Source organism: Hippocampus zosterae, chromosome 17 (assembly GCF_025434085.1).
Source record: "Hippocampus zosterae strain Florida chromosome 17, ASM2543408v3, whole genome shotgun sequence".
NCBI lineage: Eukaryota > Metazoa > Chordata > Actinopteri > Syngnathiformes > Syngnathidae > Hippocampus > Hippocampus zosterae.
In genome coordinates this window covers 9,651,441-9,671,249 of record NC_067467.1, presented here as the reverse complement: position 1 = coordinate 9,671,249, position 19,809 = coordinate 9,651,441, and the positions used below count along the sequence as shown (strand labels likewise).

General features: G+C 45.0%; 1 protein-coding gene across 9 annotated transcripts in view; it reads right to left on the bottom strand.

The window, feature by feature from the left end:
• LOC127589340 (RNA binding protein fox-1 homolog 3-like) overlaps positions 1-19,809 on the bottom strand; it is a 277,061-nt gene that overhangs the window by 11,668 nt on the left and 245,584 nt on the right. For 8 of the 9 annotated variants that reach the window (XM_052048458.1, XM_052048453.1, XM_052048454.1 and 5 more), the window contains 7 exons: positions 18,021-18,074; positions 14,994-15,086; positions 14,021-14,081; positions 13,497-13,550; positions 6,755-6,887; positions 5,072-5,111; positions 1,894-1,952 (listed from right to left, as the gene is read on the bottom strand). In XM_052048458.1, the coding sequence (XP_051904418.1) occupies positions 1,894-1,952; positions 5,072-5,111; positions 6,755-6,887; positions 13,497-13,550; positions 14,021-14,081; positions 14,994-15,086; positions 18,021-18,074 (494 nt within the window). The remainder of the gene's footprint in view (positions 1-1,893; positions 1,953-5,071; positions 5,112-6,754; positions 6,888-13,496; positions 13,551-14,020; positions 14,082-14,993; positions 15,087-18,020; positions 18,075-19,809) is intronic. The other variant, XM_052048456.1, reaches the window with a different exon arrangement.

The following is a 19,809-nucleotide window of genomic DNA, read 5'->3' as shown; positions in this document are numbered from 1 at the left end:
TAAAAATATTTAAAAGAAGAGAAAATAAGATGAAAGAAAGCACATTTTGAAGTCATAGTCGCTCAAGAAATGTGGAAGCTGAATTCATTTGCGTTCATTTCAGAATTTTTACCGTAAAAAGCACACAATTTAGGGGGAATGCGGGAATTATTGAAATGTGGAAGGAAGACAAGTCACCTGGATGTTCCTGAATGGAAATGAATATGTTCAAGCTGGAATATGCTTTGAATGGCCAGAGAAAGGTGGCAGGAGAACGTTTCGAGTGACATGCTTTTCAACTTTCACTCTCAAAGAAAGAAAGCCCGCAGAAAAGGGAAGGAAGGAAAAATTCAAAACAAAACAGAAAATCCTGCAAACAAAGACCAAGAAGTACAAGGACAAGAAGTGAGTCCTCCTCTGAAAAACATCACTTGCGAAAGAAAACCAACAAAAAGGGGCATGGCAAGGAAGACAAGCAGAAAGATGAGGAGTCCTGCAAAGAACAAGAAGAAAAAGCCAGTCCCTCACAAAAGCACAAGTGAGTCCAAAATAAAAAGAATGGTCGCAGGAAAGATGAGAAAGCAAATTCCTCGGAAACGAAGCAGAAGATGACGATTGAGAGGAAGAAACGACGAGTCCCACGGGTGAGGCTGGAGATAAAGAAGCGACTCTTAGTCGCGCCAGCGAGACGGCTGCACGGCAAAACGTGGAATGTGTCATCAAAGCGCAAGTGATGTCATTTTTTGGTGACAATTGGCTTCTTCCTTGACAATCACACCATGTTTTCGTGGTTCAAAAAAATAAAAATAAACGGTACTTCGTCATTTTGTACATCCTGAATTGGATGCCGGCCAATCATAAGGCACACATAGACAAACAATCATTCACATTCGCATCCTCCGGATAATTTTAGAATGTTCCATTAACCTGCCACACATGTTTTTGGAATGTGGGAGGAAATCGGAGTACCCGGAGAAAACCCACGCAGGCACAGGGGAGAACATGCAAACTCCACGCAGGAAGTCCAAAGCTGGAATCAAACCCAGTACCTCTGCACTGTGAGGTCGACGCGCTAACTACTCGACTACCCCCCCCCCCTAACAGCAAACAAATCAAACAAAATGAAACAAACAAAACAAAAGTTCTCTGGAAGAATTACATGAAATCTGCGGGAAAAGTCTCCAGAAAATTGAATGGGGGTGGGGAAGTAGTTGCACTCTCGTCCAATTTGTGATTTCTGCTTCCCCGCCTGATAAATGTTGACAGTGTGGATATGATCTTCATCCTCTCAGGTGCAAACATGGCGCGGCCACACACACAAACACATTTGTTATCAGCAAACATGCTCGGCAATCGTTCGCATAGCGCATTCCGAACTTGAGCCTTCAACAGCAGCTCAAGTTGTGCAAGGTTACTTTTTTTTTCTTTGTCTTGCTGCCTTTTTTTTGTTCTCAAATGCCAGAAAAGTCCGGAGTGCAGAGTTGACATAAATCACATTCATCGCTGCAATTGTCACCTGCTGCCCATGTGCGAAAATAAACTCTCGCACATTATGAATTTTGTCAAACATTGCACACAAATCTGGTTTGACATTCAAACTGCCCCAAAAGTTCAAAACAGTCTTCAAATGACAGTTTCATGTTAGCGGGACCAAAGTTAGGGTTTCAAGGCTTTTGACCCAATCTTGGAGTTTCTAATTAGGCTTTATTAGGTGTTAAGGTTTCAATTTAGAGTGTCGAGTCACGGTTAGATTTGGAAAACATGGTTATGGTTTCAAGTTAACCGTCAAAGTAGGACTTCAAGGCTAAAATGATTTCGTGTTAAAGTTTGAAGCCTTAGAGTTTTATGTGAACCCTCGACTGCTACGTTAGCTGGGCTAACCGGTAGGAAAAAAAAAAAGATGGCGGCACTCACCTGTCGCTGTAGGCGGCGGTGGTGGTGGGCTGGGCGAATCTGTACGCTGCGTAGCCACCCTGAAAAACACAACAAGAAACCTTCAGCGTTTCAGACAGCAGAGAGGGCGCTCATATGCTGACTTATTTCAATTGCAACCACAATGAACACGGGGTGGCCTTAAATCTGCGGTTACTGGCGAGGTCGGCACGGTGAGGAGTAAATGACAAACCGGGCTGTCCCGAATCAAGTGGTCAAGAATCAAGTCATCCTTATGGATGCATACGGCTTGCTAGTTACTTGAAGTCACCACAAAATGAAAACGAAAACGTGGTACTGTTTGCGCCGATGTAGTTTGCTTTGCTTCAAGACGTTAGGGCACGGGCGTCAACCATACGGCCTGCGGGCGGGAACCGGCCAGCGAGGAGGTTCGATCAGGCCCGCAGGATAATTTAAAAGTGAAAAGATCCAGACACAAAATGAAAAAAATTAATAGGCTGCAATTCATGGATCATCCGTTAGGGGCAACATTGTTTTAATCAGAGAAGAAGACAACCGCAGTCTCAGTCAGTCACTGAGACAGACCCAACACAGCAGTAAAAGCCAGCTAGCTAATTGCTAGCGAAATAGCTAGCATCAAAGCCGTATTCCGACGGTGACTTTGTTGAACGTTGCATGATGAAGGCGCCTGAACTTGTATATGTCGAGAAGCGACAAGCTTTTGCCAACAAAGGAAATGCGGGTGGGGTACAATGTAGGACAGAACCCCCCCCCCCAAATACGTACAATACAGTATCGGATATGTATGACGCCCATCCGACGAGGGAGGACCGCCGCGGCTAACGTTCAGGCTTTGTGCGCGAGCAGAGGGAGGCCACAAATCAGTTAGACATTTGACTGAGCAGCCAAATTCGCAGCATTTTGAGAGTGAAGAGACACCCGCTGCATTATTAAACATCCTTTTTCTTTCCCCGACACGCCACCGGCTTGCCAATCAAGTAAGACGCTGGGGGCTGGGCGGGGCGGCGGGGTGTGGTGACGGCGGCAGGAGAGTGTTCATTTGCTAGAGTGGAAGGAATTAAGGAGCTCATTGTTGGGGCTTCGCGCTAACTCTGTGAAAAATGGAGCTGCCCGACTTTTTTCTATTAACGGACGCCCATCTGGGTCCTGCGCAGCGCTCGGGTGCTGTTTAATAATGCAGCAACCGTTCACTTTCAGACTCGCAAACCTTTTCAGGTCAGAGGTTCACACCGAGCCCTATGGGCCTCCCCAGCTTTCCCCTTTTGGGTTTGTTTGTTTTTCCGCAGGGGACAGGAAGTGGCGGCCGGATGACTTCCTGCGGGACAACCACGCCTCGGGACCGATTACAACTGCAGCAGCGGTCCGCCGCAAACCCGGGGCCATAAATCACCACCGCCAGCGTTGTCAAATGGTGCACACGACAGCGCAGCACATTTGTTATTGTGTCGTGGCGGGGCGTGCATGAGACACGCACGTGCACATGCATTAGCATAAATGACATATGCGGCGGAGATGTGCGCTGGTTTGTTAGCAGGTCGGCAGAGGGAGACGCTTGCTGGGATGGCGCGTGCATGCCGATCACGCTGACACGTGGTCGGGCTGGTGCTGACGTGACGGCAGATGGTGATGTCAAATCAACTATTTCACTACCATTGAAGGTTCTGCTTTGTCAACACTTGCGACACCAACTTTTTTCGGCCAGGAAAACGTAATCTGCGTCAAAAATGTAATTCGACATCTTCAATTGAAAATATAAATTAAATACAACACTACAACTGATCTCTGTCCCACATGATTTTTGATGTACACACATTCAATGGTACAGTGAAAGTCCTCTACAACGAAATCATGTTGACATTTTTCACAACAGGGGGTTTGTCACTGTAGCAAAATTCGATCTTTGAACAGAGAAAAAGATTTCGACTAACGCAAAAGGGTTTTTTTTTCCTTGTATGCGGTGCAGGAGAGTGGGAATGGTGTTAATGCATGAAGACTTTTTCACACTGGAGGGTATTTTCGCCCATGTACAGTAGGTTTCGTTGTAGAGGAGTTTCACTGTAGATATTGAATTATTGTAAACTATCATCTTGAAGTCAATTTTTTTTAGAGTTTTTAACTGATTTTTGATGTCTACAGCTTTTAATATTTTATTCTAAGAAATTGCATCCTTTAAACCTTATTTTTGTGGAAAAAATATTGATTATCAGTGTTTTTTGATGATTAACAACTTGAATGTTCGAAATGCAACTTATTTGGCACAGATGTACTTCCTGCCACTCAAGGTGACGGTGAGTTGGTACGGATTGCGTCGGTGGTGGTGATGACGTGTCTGATGGAGGTGATGCTGGATGCCAACGTGATGAGAATGTGTTGCCGATGACGGTGATGGTGATGACGATGGTTTTGAGAGCGGCGTGCGGGCAGGGCAGGCCTTCACTGAAGCGACGTCGCTCTCGTTATCAGAACAAGCTGGACAAACAAATCCGTCATGCGCGGCGGGCGTCTGTGATAAACAGCGGCAACATCTCGGCCGCATCACGGTGGGTGGCGTGGGCAGGGTCATATATCTCTGAGGGGGGTGGGGGGTGGGAGGTCATATATTGCTGGCTGTTCTCTATCAGACACTACCAACATAAAAGTGAGAAGCGACTGTCATCGCTTTATCTTGACAACGGCGCTTTGGGATACAACCCCCATACACTGCCCCCCTCCTTCTCCCTGAAGTGGGGCTAATTTGGCTATTATCTTCCCCTCTTTCCCATCAAGGGCAGTCTTCGCCCCTGAAGCCAACCCGCCTCCACGGACATCACTGCGGGGATGACTAATCCCCTTATCTTCGGCCGCCCCTCTTATCTCCAGCACGGCTGTGCTGGCCAAACTCCACTTGGTACCATGTGAGAACACCACCACCCCACAACCCGGTGGTGGTTACCCCGTCCGGGCCCTGGGAAGCGTACACGGATGCGCCAAATGAAAGAACGCGGGACAGGAAGTCTGGGCTGCTGGAGCTGAGGGGGTCTTAAGTGTTCTTGTCAGGTTTCTTGGCACAGGCGAGGCCGGCCTAATCGACACCGACTTGGCAGCGAAAGCGGGACACTGCCCAACGCTGTGGGGGGATCGCATTGTTCCCTGAGGCCCGCGCCCCATCCCCCCTCCCCAAACCCTTGAATGTACTCACGTAGATCTCGGCACCATAGAAGCCGTCCTGGTACACCACCCTGTGAGGGACAAAATAGAACCGCATGAGAAAGCACGTTCAAATACTTCATCTTGTATTGATTAAAGATGCGAAAACCAATCCATCAATGCAATTTCAAATTGCTTTTAAATATTCTACAGTTATTTTCAAAAACTGCTATGTCATCGCTTCCCAGTCAAGTATTGAGGCAGTGATTCTCCTCATTTGCGTAGCACTAGAGGAACATATTCCGGCCCCCTCTCAGTGTTTGTGTGTGTGTGTGTGTGTGTGTGTGTGTGTGTGTGTGTGTGTGTGTGTGTCTGTGTATAACCAGTATATTTATGAAGAGAGAGAGACAGCACATGCACACATACAGTGAGACCACCCAAAAAAATGCCTACTTTCCAGGACACACACACACACACGCACGCACACACACACACAAAACCGATAAGAGGCGAAAGCGAGTGCCAGTGAGGCCGCACAAAGCCAAGAGATCAGCAATGCGGTCGGCGCTAATGCTAACGCTATCTCGGCTGCCCGAGGCTTGGGTCGCATGCACGCTTGCACACGTACACGTACACACACACACACACATATGCAGTTATGATAACGACAAGGATACAGCGCCCACATTGCACTCACCAAACACATGAATGTGAATGCGAGTAACATGGACACGTTTGCTCGGACAAACCATGGGTGCACAAAGAATTTGAAATATGTTAAATACTACATAATATCAACGTGTCATTTATTATTGTGACTGTATTTTTTCCTGCAAAATAACTAAGAATGCACACACATACACATAACATGAATGAAAAAAAAAAAACAAAATAGTGGACAGTAGGGACACTATAAATGGTAGCTAAAATACATATTGCACAAGACAAACCAAAATGACACGGATAAAAGTAATTATGAACAAAAATCCCCTTCACGAAATGATTAGAACACCCCACACTGAAAATAAAAATCAAACAAAAATCCTTTCATAAATAGTGCATTTTTTTGGTGGTCTTCTTTTAATTACATCATTTTGAAAATACTTTAAGGACAGAAATATTCCTATTCATGTTTAGCTTTCACTTGGAACTTAAGTGTAAAAATGCACAAGAGTGCAAAAATTTAATATTGTCTGTCTGCATGCGTTGCTGCACAGTTTGTGGTCACATGACACATACTGGTGGCATTTTCTGTTGTTTCTTAGCATTAGGCTAAAACTTAAAAGCAAGCACACCTAGCACAATTTTTGAAGATGTGTTTGCCGTATGTGTAGTCTGTGAAGCTTCCTTCTTTAAGGTTTCAATTTCCATGAGTGTCTATGGCATTTGGCCTTGTGTGTTTGCATGAAGTTAGTGGACATGCGTAAGGCAAAGTTCTGTTGTTATGTTGAATCCACACTGTGCGAAAGTCCTTTTTTTGTGTTTTGTTTGACAGTAAACTAATAGTGAGAGTGGCAAAAAAAAAACCTTGCACTTGGCCTCATTGTAGGATAAAAAGTGTCTGCTGCTTGTTGTGAAATAAGCAGCTGAAAACTGCTCAAGTTGAGTTTCACTGAGCTAGTTTTTGAGTTACGATGTCTCATGTACCACCTTTACCACAGAAGCAATCACAACAGAAAGTAATCAAGAAAAAAAAAATACATAAAAACATGCAAACTTTGTAAGCGCTACTCACGCTCCATAAGCCGGGATGGGCGGCGGCGGAGGGGCCGTGCGAAAGGTGTTGTAGACTGCTCGCCCCCGACCTCGCAAGTGGGTCCCCCTGTAGGCCACGGCGGTGCCCGTGGCGGGGTACGGGAAGCCCGTTACTATGGAGACAGACACAAAAAGTGGCGATGAGAGAGACATTCTGCTTACCTGCTGATAGAATATATTGGCGGCACAAACGCGACTGACGCGAGCCTTTTATGCGCGGGGTGTGCCTCTTTTGCCGCCATTTCCACCTCGTATGCGATATGCAAATAGCGCCCCCCAACTGAAAAAAGAGCCTTAACGTTCTTCATGTTATTTTAATCATTTATATGCTTTTATTTGTACTTTTGAGGCCCAGTGTGGCAGCGATTAGTGCGAGGCACTTTGGGCTGTTGGTGTCGTTGCAGGTAACGGATGCAAAGATGCCATCGAGCTGGAAAAAAAGGTGAAGGTGACGAGATGTTCACAAGCTCCCCGCGGGGGAAATTAAGCAGATGGGCCGGGACGGCAGACGGTCCAGCCCCCCCCCCCCCCCCCCACCCCCCTACTCCCCTATCTCCTCCGATCTCGTGATGACCCCCAGCTCTAAGCCATCTGGGAGCAGCTCGGGCCAATGGCAGTGAGGGCCGAGCTTAGGGTGAAGGACAAGGGAGTGTCGCGGGCCAAGTGGGGCTCAACGTTGGTGGTTAACCTTCAGTCAGGTTGGTGTGGTGCGTTCAAATGGTATGCAACAAAAAATGCAGGGTTTATATATCTATACGGTTTCCAATACGTATATAAGGATGTGCCCCGTTCTCTCTCCTCCCGTTTCTATACGGTCGTTCCGCTGCGTTTGCTTTCCGAGTGAAATCTCCACGGGCTGCTTGAGCGGCGACGCTCCTGCACAGCCAGTGGCTTCCGCGCTGGCCGAGTTAATAGCGTGTGTCCGATGCATTTGGGATGAACCGTCCGCTCGCTGTCGGCGCTCAACTCCACCGCATCACTCCACCTCCAAGCAGTTGCACGACCATTCGCCAGTCCTTTGGCCATTGTTAGCACCCCTATCTGGTCGCAGTTAGCAACATAGCATTAGCAGTCTTTTAGGATTTTCAATGACTTTGCCGTCAAATTAAAGGTGAGAAATTGCTCATTCAAAATATTCTTTCCATCTGTCCCGCACTCTACTGGAACCTGTCAACACATTAACATTTCTGTCCTTAATCACCCTCACTTAATGCAGACACAAATATCATTGGCTATGTGGTGCATTAGTAGCTAGCGACAATGGTTTTGCTGGGTTTCCTGTGAGTAGGATTACACTAAAACTACCAAATCAAAATTTAATTAAATTAAAACTACGCTTCTTTTCAACGGCAACTGGTGTACTGTGAAGTTAATGCTAGCACTTCAGTAGGTCTTTGAGAGACTCCCTGAAATTTGTCTGAGTAGTTCTTGAATTTTATTAGTTTGTCGCTTGGCTCGGGCGACACTCACCCGTTTGTGCCTTGCTCAGGTGATTTACTGTCACCTTGATCATGTCAGATGCGTGCTAATGCTACTGCTAACACGGGCTCAGCTTTGTGTAGTACTCCAAGAAGGTTTGTTAATCAGTTCAAACGCTACATAAAATACATATTACCTGTGTTAGCGGGGCTGCACATACATTAGCGTGTCATTTGGTTCAGGCGACACTGACACATTAGTGCCCCAGCTACTAAGCCGATTGATGCTCAGCTCGATGGTGTATTAGTTTAGTGAGATTTGGTCAGCGGCGAGCCAGTGCTAACGTATCTTAGCTCTAAGACTTTATTACCTCTGACAATTGTTGTTTGCTTGTTAGCAGTTTGCTGAGGCTATACCCAAACATTAACATCTTGGCTAACAAATAGGTGATTTCTCACCTCAACATTCCATTCGTTCAGCAAGATTGGATCAGATGAGCACTAACGCTAATGCTAACACTGCTTCAGCTCTGTGAGATTTTCTTGTGCGTGGCAATCATGTTGCTTACTTCTGTGTTCTTAGGGTTCTGTGAAAGCTGCTTCATTGCACAAATACTTGCATCTCATTTCTTCTGGCCCACGACCACACGTTAGCAAGCGGGCTCACACACTACAAGTAGCCTGTGTTGATTTATGCCACCCCGTACGCAGATTTGGTCTTGTGAGCATTTGTAATCGTGGCTCGAAACTGGTTGTTGTTCTTTTATGTATTTGTTTACATTGGTATGCGACACGCGTACGCTGATGTATGCGAAGGTAAACTCATAACGAGCCGGCGATAGGCTACGCTGCCTCAATAATAAGCCATAAATCACGGCACTGTCACACCTCGCTAGGCAACAACGGCCTGCATGGACACAGCATTGAGGCTGAAGTCAAAGATTCTTTGGGAACAAAGCAATGAGGAAAGGACTGTATTGTAAAAACAAAAATTTTTTTTCAACAACTTGTAATATTAAAAGTTCAAAGCCGAAATATAGACTAAACAATGATCCCCAAACACATTAATATAATTGAATCGCACAAACTTAAATCGCTTACAGATGATTATATACCGTAAATAAGTATTGACATTTTGATTCCAATTCCTTTACTAACTGGCAGTGTGATTACAATGTTCCACTGCCTAGTAGTGAGCCTTGTGGTGCCCCGCTGAACTTAAGTATCAATCCCTGGCTTTATAAAGATAGGTGTATTAGAGCAAATTGTCATTTACGGTAATTAAAAAGTGAGTACCACCAACCCTCAACTGCAGCCAATATTTCCCCGAGCCTTTCGTTGCATTATCGTGAGACGTCTACTATTTGCCTACAATTTTACTTACATCCTACAAAAAAAGACAAAAACCAACAACAACAAAAAAAGTCGGTGAGAGTCAGTATGAGATCTACGGGTAGGCTGGCAATGTTTTATGGGCTTGATGCGATTAATCTGCTCTGGGGACATCAAACAGCTTCATCTCATCAAGCGTTAAGACGCTTAATTAGCCCCCAAACGTACAGTCCGACAATGAGAGGATCTGTCCACGTTCATAGAAGATACCAATTAGCCTTCTCTTCTATTCCTCGGGATAAAAGGCAAGTCAGAGGGGAAGCTGTCCGTGGTCCTGAAAGAGAACCAGCAGAACTACGGACAGCTTCCGGTTTGAAACTAAACTGAAATGGCGTCAAACTAAGATGTATGATTGTTGATTGTTGGATTTTGGACATGGCTCCTTGAGAGTTTTTTGGGGAATTCTTGTCATGCTGAACGAGTTGGGTGGTCTTGATGTTTTCCAACTTGCCAGGAGGGAAGTCTGAGGAATTTTTGTGCACATGAACATGTCGAGCCAATTTTGGGTTGATGGGTCATACTAGAGTCAGGGGCTGATTTTATTTTATTTTTTTACTTTCCAAGGTGCGAGACAAGAATTTCACCAAAATGTTCAACTTCCTGTTCAATTTTATACTTGGTTCCTTGAGACTTTTTCCATGTGTCTTATCATGTTGAAGACATCTACCAAATTTCGTGTTAATGGATGAACCTGTTGCCAGAGTCAGATTAATTTATTTGTTTATTTATTTACTTTCCAGAAGTTGAGACTCAATAATATTGCAGAAAATTGCCATTTCAAAGCGACGTGTCTGACTTCTTTTTCAGTTTTGGATGTGAATCCTTGAGACATTTTTGTGTCTTTTCATGATTAACATTTTGATGGGTAAAACTGGGGTTGGGGGCTGATTTTATTCTGTGGCAAGGAATTTGTCAGAACTGGCCACATCAAAGCAAAAATGCTGAGTTCCTTGTCAATTTTGGATATAGGTCTTTTGACTTTTTTTTCGTACATCTTGTCATTGTAAACACATCCACCCAAAGTTTGTGTCAACTGTTAAAACTTGTGTCAGGGTCTGATTGATTTTTTTTTCCCCCCCGGAAACTTTCCAGGGGGCACTAGTGAGGGCTACTCGTAGCGGGCGGAAGCAGTCGCGACACTGTCATCCGTCATTCTGGCGAATGTTTTTGAGCACAATCAACGTGTAGATGCGGCGCGAGCCGACGAATGGAGACGGAGTGTGCTGTCAGCCGATCGCGATTTATGGCCCCCAATTTGGGCGATCTCCCGCACGGAAATGAGCGCAGATAAAGCGTGATTAATCGCCATTGCCGCCCCCGCAGACGTGCCCCAAAACTGCATCCGACGCACGTTTTTTTTTTTTCTGAATCTGCCTCCCCCGGGAGGCAGATTCCAGCAGCGCGGTGCTTTCACTTAAACCTTGTAAAAAGCAGCTTTGTCTTTTTTCTGCAGCGTCCACCCTGGCTGGAGGAGTCCAGACCACTTGAAACATGATGCACCCATAAATCAGACGGCCCTGCCCGGCTGCAGTGGAGGAGCGCACTCTTGCTGATTTATGACATCCTTTGTGTTTGTGTGCGAGCGTGTATACGTGTGTGAATGTGTACGTGCGCGAGAATGTGCGTTTGATGCTGTGTCAACGGCCGCTTCATTAGGTACCCGGTCCAATCACATCCAATAGAAGAACTTCATCCGATACGGTTTTAAAGGCCACTCAAATGATTTACAAGCTCTCCTCCACTAAATGTGAGCACTTGGAGCTGGAGATAGCGACTTATTGCATCACCGTATTTAAAGACATCCTGTATTTTATGAGCACGCAACTCAAAAGATTTGCATCTCAGATCTTTGCCCACCGGTATGAACAGAAATGATGTTCATCTATCCTAGCCTCCCCAAAAATCGTAACAAAAATGTTAATCATAACAAAAGTTTCGTAATAAGGAAAATAACACTCTATAATATTTAAATAAATCAATAGATTGACGAAAGCATATGGTAAATTCATTCATTCATTCATCTTCTGAACCGCTTGATCCTCACTAGGGTCGCGGGGGGTGTTGGAGCCTATCCCAGCTGTCTACAGGCAGTAGGCGGGGGACACCCTGAATTGGTTGCCAGCCAATCGCAGGGCACATAGAGACGAACAACCATTCGCACTCACACTCACACCTAGGGACAATTTAGAGTGTCCAATCAGCCTGCCATGCATGTTTTTGGAATGTGGGAGGAAACCGGAGTACCCGGAGAAAACCCACGCAGGCCCGGGGAGAACATGCAAACTCCACACAGGGAGGCCGGAGCTGGAATCGAACCCGATACCTCTGCACTGTGAAGCCGACATGCTAACCACTGGACTACCGGGCCGCCCATCTGGTAAATGAATTAAATATGATAATGGTGAATTAATAATTCTCCTGGTGTGCGCAACTTGGGCGGCTGTATAATTCAAGCTGAGCATTTCCAAATTACTGCAAGTGACTTAGTAATATTAGTCATTCTTTGCAGAGGATGAAGAAGGTATGACATTGAGATGTTTTTGGTTGTCTGTCTACATGTGTTGACGGGTTGTCTTCAACTATCTGTTGCCTATAGTATGGTAACATTGCCGTAGAGATGCTATTTATTAGCTCTTCAACAGCGTTTCCCATTGTGTGCTAGCATTAAGCTAAGACTTTGTTGAAATACAAAACCTGTCACTCACGTCTTTTGTCTTTGTTTTTAGCACATACCGTGGGCAAGTGTCAGTGCACCGAATGAATTGCCCACTGTTTGCGTGTAATTGTGAGGGTGGGGCAGGCGAGGGCGGACCCGGGCGGCCGCGACGGGGCCGTAAAAATGAGGGACGAGCGCTCAGTTCCGTCACGTTGCCTTATTTAGCGTGAGAGCGTAAAGCTTCGGAGGGAACCGACACATTTTAGTCTAATGAGCAGGAATGAGAGACGCTCGTTAAAAAGCACCGCTGCCGCGGCCGCCACATGCTCAGCACTTCCTGCAAATGAAGTCGGCATTCGGCCCTCATTAAAATGCAAAAGGCTTCATCTGATGCGCACTTGCAAAGATGGCGGCGGCGGAAAGGCCCAATGAGCTCATCCTGCGCAAATGCCGGCGCCTTCTGCCAACGACGTCGCTCACCGCATCTTTCGCCTTCTTTAAAGAAAAAAAAAAAGAAGCAATCTGCCGCTCCTGGCTTGGTTGCAGGTTTATTAAGTTAGGGTTTCAAATAGGATTAGGGCTTCGGGTTTGGGTTGCGAATTACAGTTTCAAGCCTTTATTGATGTATTAAGTAAAGGTTTGGGGTTCAAATTGGGTCCGGACTTTAAATTGCAGTTGCAAAAAGGCCTTCAAGCCTGGATTAGTGTTTTAAAAAAAGATTAGGGTTTCAAATTCAGGTTGCAGGTCTGGGGTTAGGATTTCAAATGACAGGGCTAAGATTTTGGGCCATGGTTTGGTTAAAAAAAAGGCTTAGGCCTTTTTGGTTAGATTTTTTTATTTGGTTTCTTCGTTAGGATTTCAAATTAGGGCTTCAAACTTTGATTAGCGTGTGGATTGGGTTTGGCGCTTATTTGCTGGCAAGCTTTAAAATGACGCGCTGGATAGGGGTTGGGAGATGTGGTTTTCCCCTGCACCCCCTCCTTCTTGGTCTCCCTGGCGGTCCAAACGAAATAACGAAATCTTGATGTGGATCTGTCTCTCGTCGGCTTGCCAGGTAAAAGTCAATCTTGGACTGCAGGCTAATCCGCCGGCACGCGCTCGTCGTGTCATCCGATAACACCAGTGAGAGTGTTATCGGAGGGGCAAACAAAGTGGCGGCAGAAAATCGGAAGGAGCTGGCCGGGGGTGGTCCGCCCGTCACTGATCGGGCCGCATTTGGCTTCGGAGGCAAGTTGCAAGCGAGTGAGCGGACTTACCGGCGTAGAGCTCGGGACCGTAGACGGCGCCCACCACCGGGTTCAACTTCCAACCTGCGCACAAAAAGAAAAACACAACTTTGGCAAAAGACATATTTCATTCACCTCATCTTGACCAAAACTTGACTGCATTAGGGTTGCAAACAAAGGGGTTCGGGTTTCAAGCCTTGCTTTAGGGGCAACATTTGATATTACGGTTTTGAGATTTGGATTATGGTTTTGTCCAAAGGTTAGGCTTTTAAAACTTGGATGGAGGCTTCAAATGCTTTTAGGATTCAGGTTTCTAGCTAAGGGTTTAAGACTTTCAAATCGTGGTTAGGGCATCAAATTCGACTCCGAAGGCTTGGATTGGGGTTTCAAATTTGGGTTAAAAACCAGGGTTAGAGTTTTGATTTTGGGTGTTACGACCGGTATTCATTTCTCAAATCAGGCTGAGGGTTTTGAATTAAGAGTCTCAAATTAGGGTTCTAAATATGGATTGGGGTTTAAAATGAGAGTTTAATGACAAGCGTGTCAGGACTGACCGTTGGTGTAGGGGTTGGCCACTTTCTTGTTGGTCATTACTCGCGCTGTGGCGTTGTTCACCTGAACCGCAACAACAATACAACACACGATATCATTGGCGGGAAAGCAACATCAAGAAAAAAATTTGGCCACATGCAAAAAAACGACGTGTGAGCATGCAGGCGGGAAAAAACGCGACAAGCACAAAGGCGATCAGGGCGGGCAAAAGCACCCCACCGACAAAACCGCGCTCAACACTTCCAACATTGATATGTTTTCTTACTGAAAATTTGATTCATCTAAACATTTTTTGCATTTTTTTTCTGATATGTTTGCTTGTCAATATTTTTGACGCAGATTTTGAATGTTTGCATTAATTTTGCCTTTTTATTCTACTAAATGCTAAGAAAAAAAAATACATTTGCATGAATGTTTATACATGTTTTTTAATTGGTAACATTGCAAAAATGAGAAAATTGTTTTTTCATTGTCATAATTTGTCATTGAAAATGACAAATTATTATTTCATTAATTGTAAGACATTTTATTTTGCTGGACATAATAAAAGAAAAAAAATGTAAATCAAACAACCTTCAACGTGCCTGAAAATTTAAAAAAATTGAATAACAGCAAAAAAGAAATCAAGTCAATTTTAAAGAACATTTTAACTATTTAATGTTTTTTTTCTCAATCTTATCTACAAGACCTGCCCCCGCTGTGCAATTGAAGGATTAAACAACAAACAAAACCCCCCAAACTTTTTGAGAAGCAAAGTTTGCCCAACCCTGATCAGGATGCACAAAACCAAAACAAAAATGACACAAACTGTAAACGTGCTTTTGACTGGCGACGGCGTTTGCCGCCAAGACCCAACAAGTTGGCGCCTGACGGCAGAGAGCATGCACTCGCCATGCACGCCGCCATCATCATCATCATCATCAGGATGCTGTCGTGCTGCGAGGAACAAGATGCGTGAAGAAAAAGAGAAAGCACCTCGATCTTGCGTCCCTCTACGATTGTACCGTTTAGTTTCTCCCGTGCGCGGTCGGCGTCCATGCTCGTTTCGAAGGTTACAAAGCCGAAGCCCTGAAGACGACGACGGCAATGGAGGCCGGAAGAAAGAAGACACAGAAAAAGAGAAGGTGAGCGGCCACGGTGGCAAGTTGGCATATTCATTAGCAGCAGTTAGCGGAAAGCAAAACACGGGAAAAGAGGACCCGGCTGACAAAGCGGGTCCGGCTCGGCCCAATTAAAGAGGCGGAATGTCAGGAAAACAGGCGTCTCGCTCGGGTAATTAACGACACGGCGAAAGAAGAAGAAGAAGAAGACGTTTAGCGGCGTTAGCTGTAAACATTGCGGCGCTAGTGGAGGTGTTGCGCTAATTAACGTCAGTTGAAAGTCGGCAAGGTGATGTTTGCGTTGGGCGTTGCAACTCACTTGGAGGTTTGGACTTTTGGCTTTTCTGCCCGATCGAAAAACTTTAGCTACACACGAGGATGGAAGCTGGGAATAGTCACAGTTTAGTGTCAAACATTTCCTGTCTGCAGTACCCAGACACAAAAAAACTTCACTGCTGTGATGTTTTTGTAAAAAAACAACACACACACAGACGCTACCGAAACACTCACTTTTGGCAATTTTGTGTCATCTGTTAGTGTAGTGGCGGACAACTGGTTAGCGCGTCCGCCTCGCAGTCGATTCCGGGCTCCGGCCTTCGTGCGTGGAGTTTATGTTCTCCCCCGTGCTTGCGTGGGTTTTTCTCCGGTTTCCTCCCGCATTCCAAAAGCATGCACGCTATCCAAATTGTCCTTAGGTGTGATTGTGAGCGCGAGCGATTGTTTGTCGATGCGTGCCCTGCCATTGGCTGGCGTCAGGGTGTCAGGGTGTCCCCCGCCGACTGACCGAAGGCGGCTGGGAAAGGCTCCAGCACGCCCCCCCGTGAGGATAAAGCGGTTCGGATCATGGATGGATGGGTGTTTGTCTAACTTCAGGGTTTTTTTTTCTTTCGGAGGCGACTGCGGGTTGCGTAACTGTCAGTTGGGTGACTTATGTTGCGGGCTCGGCACCTGGGCCCACTTGTCAAGTATCGGGCTGGACTACCAAAGGCCCTTGCTGGACTCCACACAGTCCACATTTGGAGCATCTCATTGCATTGACAGCACAAAATCAAAAGTTTTTTTCTTCCATACTTCCTTTGCTGGAACAACTTTTTGTTGTTGTTGTTGTTGCCATTCTTCCTTCGTTGCAACCTTGCTTCCTTCATTCCCTTCAACTTGCTTCTCCTTCCTCCCCTCCATAACCGTCAGACGTACGTTTCACTCCATCCGTCCTTTTTCCTTTGTCCTTCCTAACTTCTTTACTTCTGTAGTTCCTTTCCTGTCTTTCTTCCCTCACTCCTACTTGTTTTTTTATCATACATCGACATTCTTTCATGAGTCATTGAAACCTGCTACTCTGCCGTTCTTCATTTTTGACCTCTATCCTGATGTCTTTTCTCTCTTAACCTCACTCCTTCCTTCCGTCAAACCCGTTTTTTCGATTTCTCATTCTTCCTTCGCTGCAAACAGCTTTTCTTCCTGTCTGCTTGATCATTTTTTTTCTTTGAATGGTTTGCCAATATTCATGACACCATTTTTTTTTTTTTTTGCATATCCTGCCCCGGACAATCTCATTGATGTTGTGTGATCATTTGCGGGGAAGGTAATATACTAAGTGCGAAATGGCCAACGCCGTGATGCGTTTCCAGTCGACCTGAGCGGCCATCGGCACCATCGAGCATAAATCATGCCGGCCTGTTCTCGGGGGAGATAAAGAAATGCATTCAAAAAAAAAAAAGGAACTGAGGGCAGAATTAATCCTTTGGACAATCCACCCGACTGTCGTTATCCCCTCCATCTTATTTTCCACTTTCTCGCCTGCCTCACACACACGCATGCACACACAGAAAGGAATAATTAGCTTACAACAGGCTCAAGCCGAGCGTCCATTTTTCAAAGCAGACAAACATATTGAATGCAAATGGCTTCATAGGAAATAGATTGTTTATTAATGTCCCGCTAGCTTCATTATAGAAGCGAGCGAGGCATGCTGGGTAATGGGCTTTGGAGGGCACCGGCCATTAACAAAAAAAAAAAAAAAAAAAGAAAAAAAAAAGAAAATGTTTATGCCGGCTTGATGTTGGCACTGGGGACAAGGTTGCGCCTTCCCTGAGGAAAGCTGTGCAGGGACAAAAAGTATTGGGACACCTCCAGGAAGGGAAACATAAGGAAAGCTTGTGGCGCTCAGTGCTTTTTTGTAGTTGAATGTCAGCCTTTCCCTTTGGGAGCACATTGGAATGGCAAAAGAATGCACGAGACAAAGTCAAGTGAGTCCACGGCAAACTCGTTTGCCAAAAACAAACAAACAAAAAAAAACAACCATTTTTTTTCTCTCTTTTTTTGTTTGTTTTGGGGGTTTTTTTAGCAAATATATAATATTTCATAGTTAACCAATTAACCTTCCTGACTAAATATATCATTGTATCAAATAATAGGAAAGGTAGGAGATGCTGTTTGGGGCAATTTGGCCAGAAATCCGTCATGGGAAACAAAAACGTTTGTGAAAATGTACATTACTCGTGGGGATTGTTGAGCATTTATGGTTCAAAATACAACTTTTTGTGAACAAATATAAGGTTTGAATAGAAAAATATTGCAGTTGTTTGGGATCACACATTTCTTCCATACAACCCGAATATACAATTCCCATCAAAATATTCCTTTATTGTTTAGCATTTTCCTGCACCAACAATTGCACTTTTGATAAAATGTACCATTTTATCAACTCAACTCACCAGTATTTTGTGTCAAAGAATCGCATTGGTGGGGGGCAGAAGGCAATTTTTATGGTCAACAATTGCCTTTCTTTTTTCTGTCCAAGCTGAAGTCACCGAGTGAGCGAGCGAGTTTGGAGCCAGGAACATGAAACAACACACTAGCGCATAACGACGCCATGAAGCAGCTGGCGTTGCGGCCGACTCACCTTGGATCCTCGCTCGTTAAAGATAATCTCCACGTCTAAGATCTTTCCAAATTGCTGCGGAAGAGAAAAAAGAGGAGAGGCATTAAAATGTGGAAGGAATTATGAAAAGTTCCAAACGGCGGTTGGTGTTTGCAACAAAAAACACAAACAAAAAAAAAACTTTATTCTTCTGTTATAAAGCAACAAAAAAACCCCAAAAATGGGCCAAAAAAAGTATACTAGAAGAGTTGAACTTGATTTTTAATATGCATTTTTTGTCATGAACCCCAAGTGTTAACCAGGAAGATGTTTGATGGTGTCTTTGTCTTTTATCTCGCCCCTTATTGGATGTTTTTTGTGCTCCTTATTTCTCCCCCGTGAGTTCTTTTCTTCCTTGTTTGTACTTTTGTATGTTTATACTTTGCCGGTTGCTAATCTGCCTACTTGTCAGTAGCACTTTATCTTGATTAGCCTTTTATTCTTCTACTTTGTCCAATGTTATTTTCCCCGACTTGTCAGTCGCGCTTTTTTTTCGCTGATTTTTCATTTTGTGCACTTCCTCATCCATACCGCCTTCTCTTTGTACTCCTGTCTGATTTGAGGTCTAAGCAAGTCAGATCTCGTGAATCAAGGCCAAGTCTCAATTTTGGCTCAACCCCAAGTGCTAAAACCATGATAGTTTGCAATTCAAAACACATTTTGGTACATTTGTCAAAACTGTCAGTATATAAGTATAAATAAAGTATAAAACAGCATCCCTCTCTGGCCTATCCTGTGCCTTTAATTTAATTTGCAAGAAAGCACCTCATTCTTGCCTGGGGAAAACCAACCAATCAGAGATGGGATTTCAGGAGCTTTGCTGAAACTAGGTTGGAATATCCCCCCCCTGAAAAATGAAACAGTGTCTTGCTAACAACCGGACATAAAATGAGTAAACAGAAGTAGCGCAACGGGACCTCGGGCAGCTGAGAGATTCGGAGGTGATGCACAATGAGCAACATTTGTGCTTGACAGGCAGCTCTTTTTCAGTAAGATTTCATTGTACATTCCAAAAAAATTACAATGGTATCATTCCATTATGAACAAGCCATGCTAGCAATGTAGCAGCAGTGTGTAACTAACATTAGCTTGTCTCCAGCGCTAATGCTAGCTTAGTATTTTCTTGATGCCGGACAGCGTTCCCCTCTGACTACTTGTCACAACTCCGCACTTTCAGAATGATTTTTAGCCCTCCTCTTCATGTCTGAATCGCATCCGTGTGTGTGCGGGTTGCGTGGTGAGTTGTGAGCGTTTGGCTGCACTGCAGCATTTCAGCTTGTTGACTGGAGGATGCAAGTGTTCTTTTTATTCTCCTGAGCCTGCGGCGGACCTGGGATTTGTGAAGCAGCCTTTTCGAGGGAAAGATGTACCTCCCCTACTTCCTCCCCCTTCGCCCCCCACCCCACCCCGCCACTGCTTCATCCTTTTTGTTTGGGCGCTCGTACAGTCAACAGGACCCGGGGCGGCACCCCAGGGGGACTCTCGCGCTTCAAGAGGAGCCAAAAGAAAGTAAAGTGAGACTTGCTTAAAGGAGAGGAGGGAGCGCCACTTTCAATTGCTGTCTCTGGTTACTTGCTTAAAAGTCATTACGCATGTCAAACGAGCGCCATTTCACACTCCGATTTCCCATGCGATCATTGAAGCCGAATGATGAATTCAAATGCCCATTGCTTGATTTCAAGTGTGTTCCTGTACGTCATTGGGGAGTTGAGGGATACGCGATGTTGAGGTTGGGAGGAAATCCTTTCTAGCTATGGTGAATATAAAATCG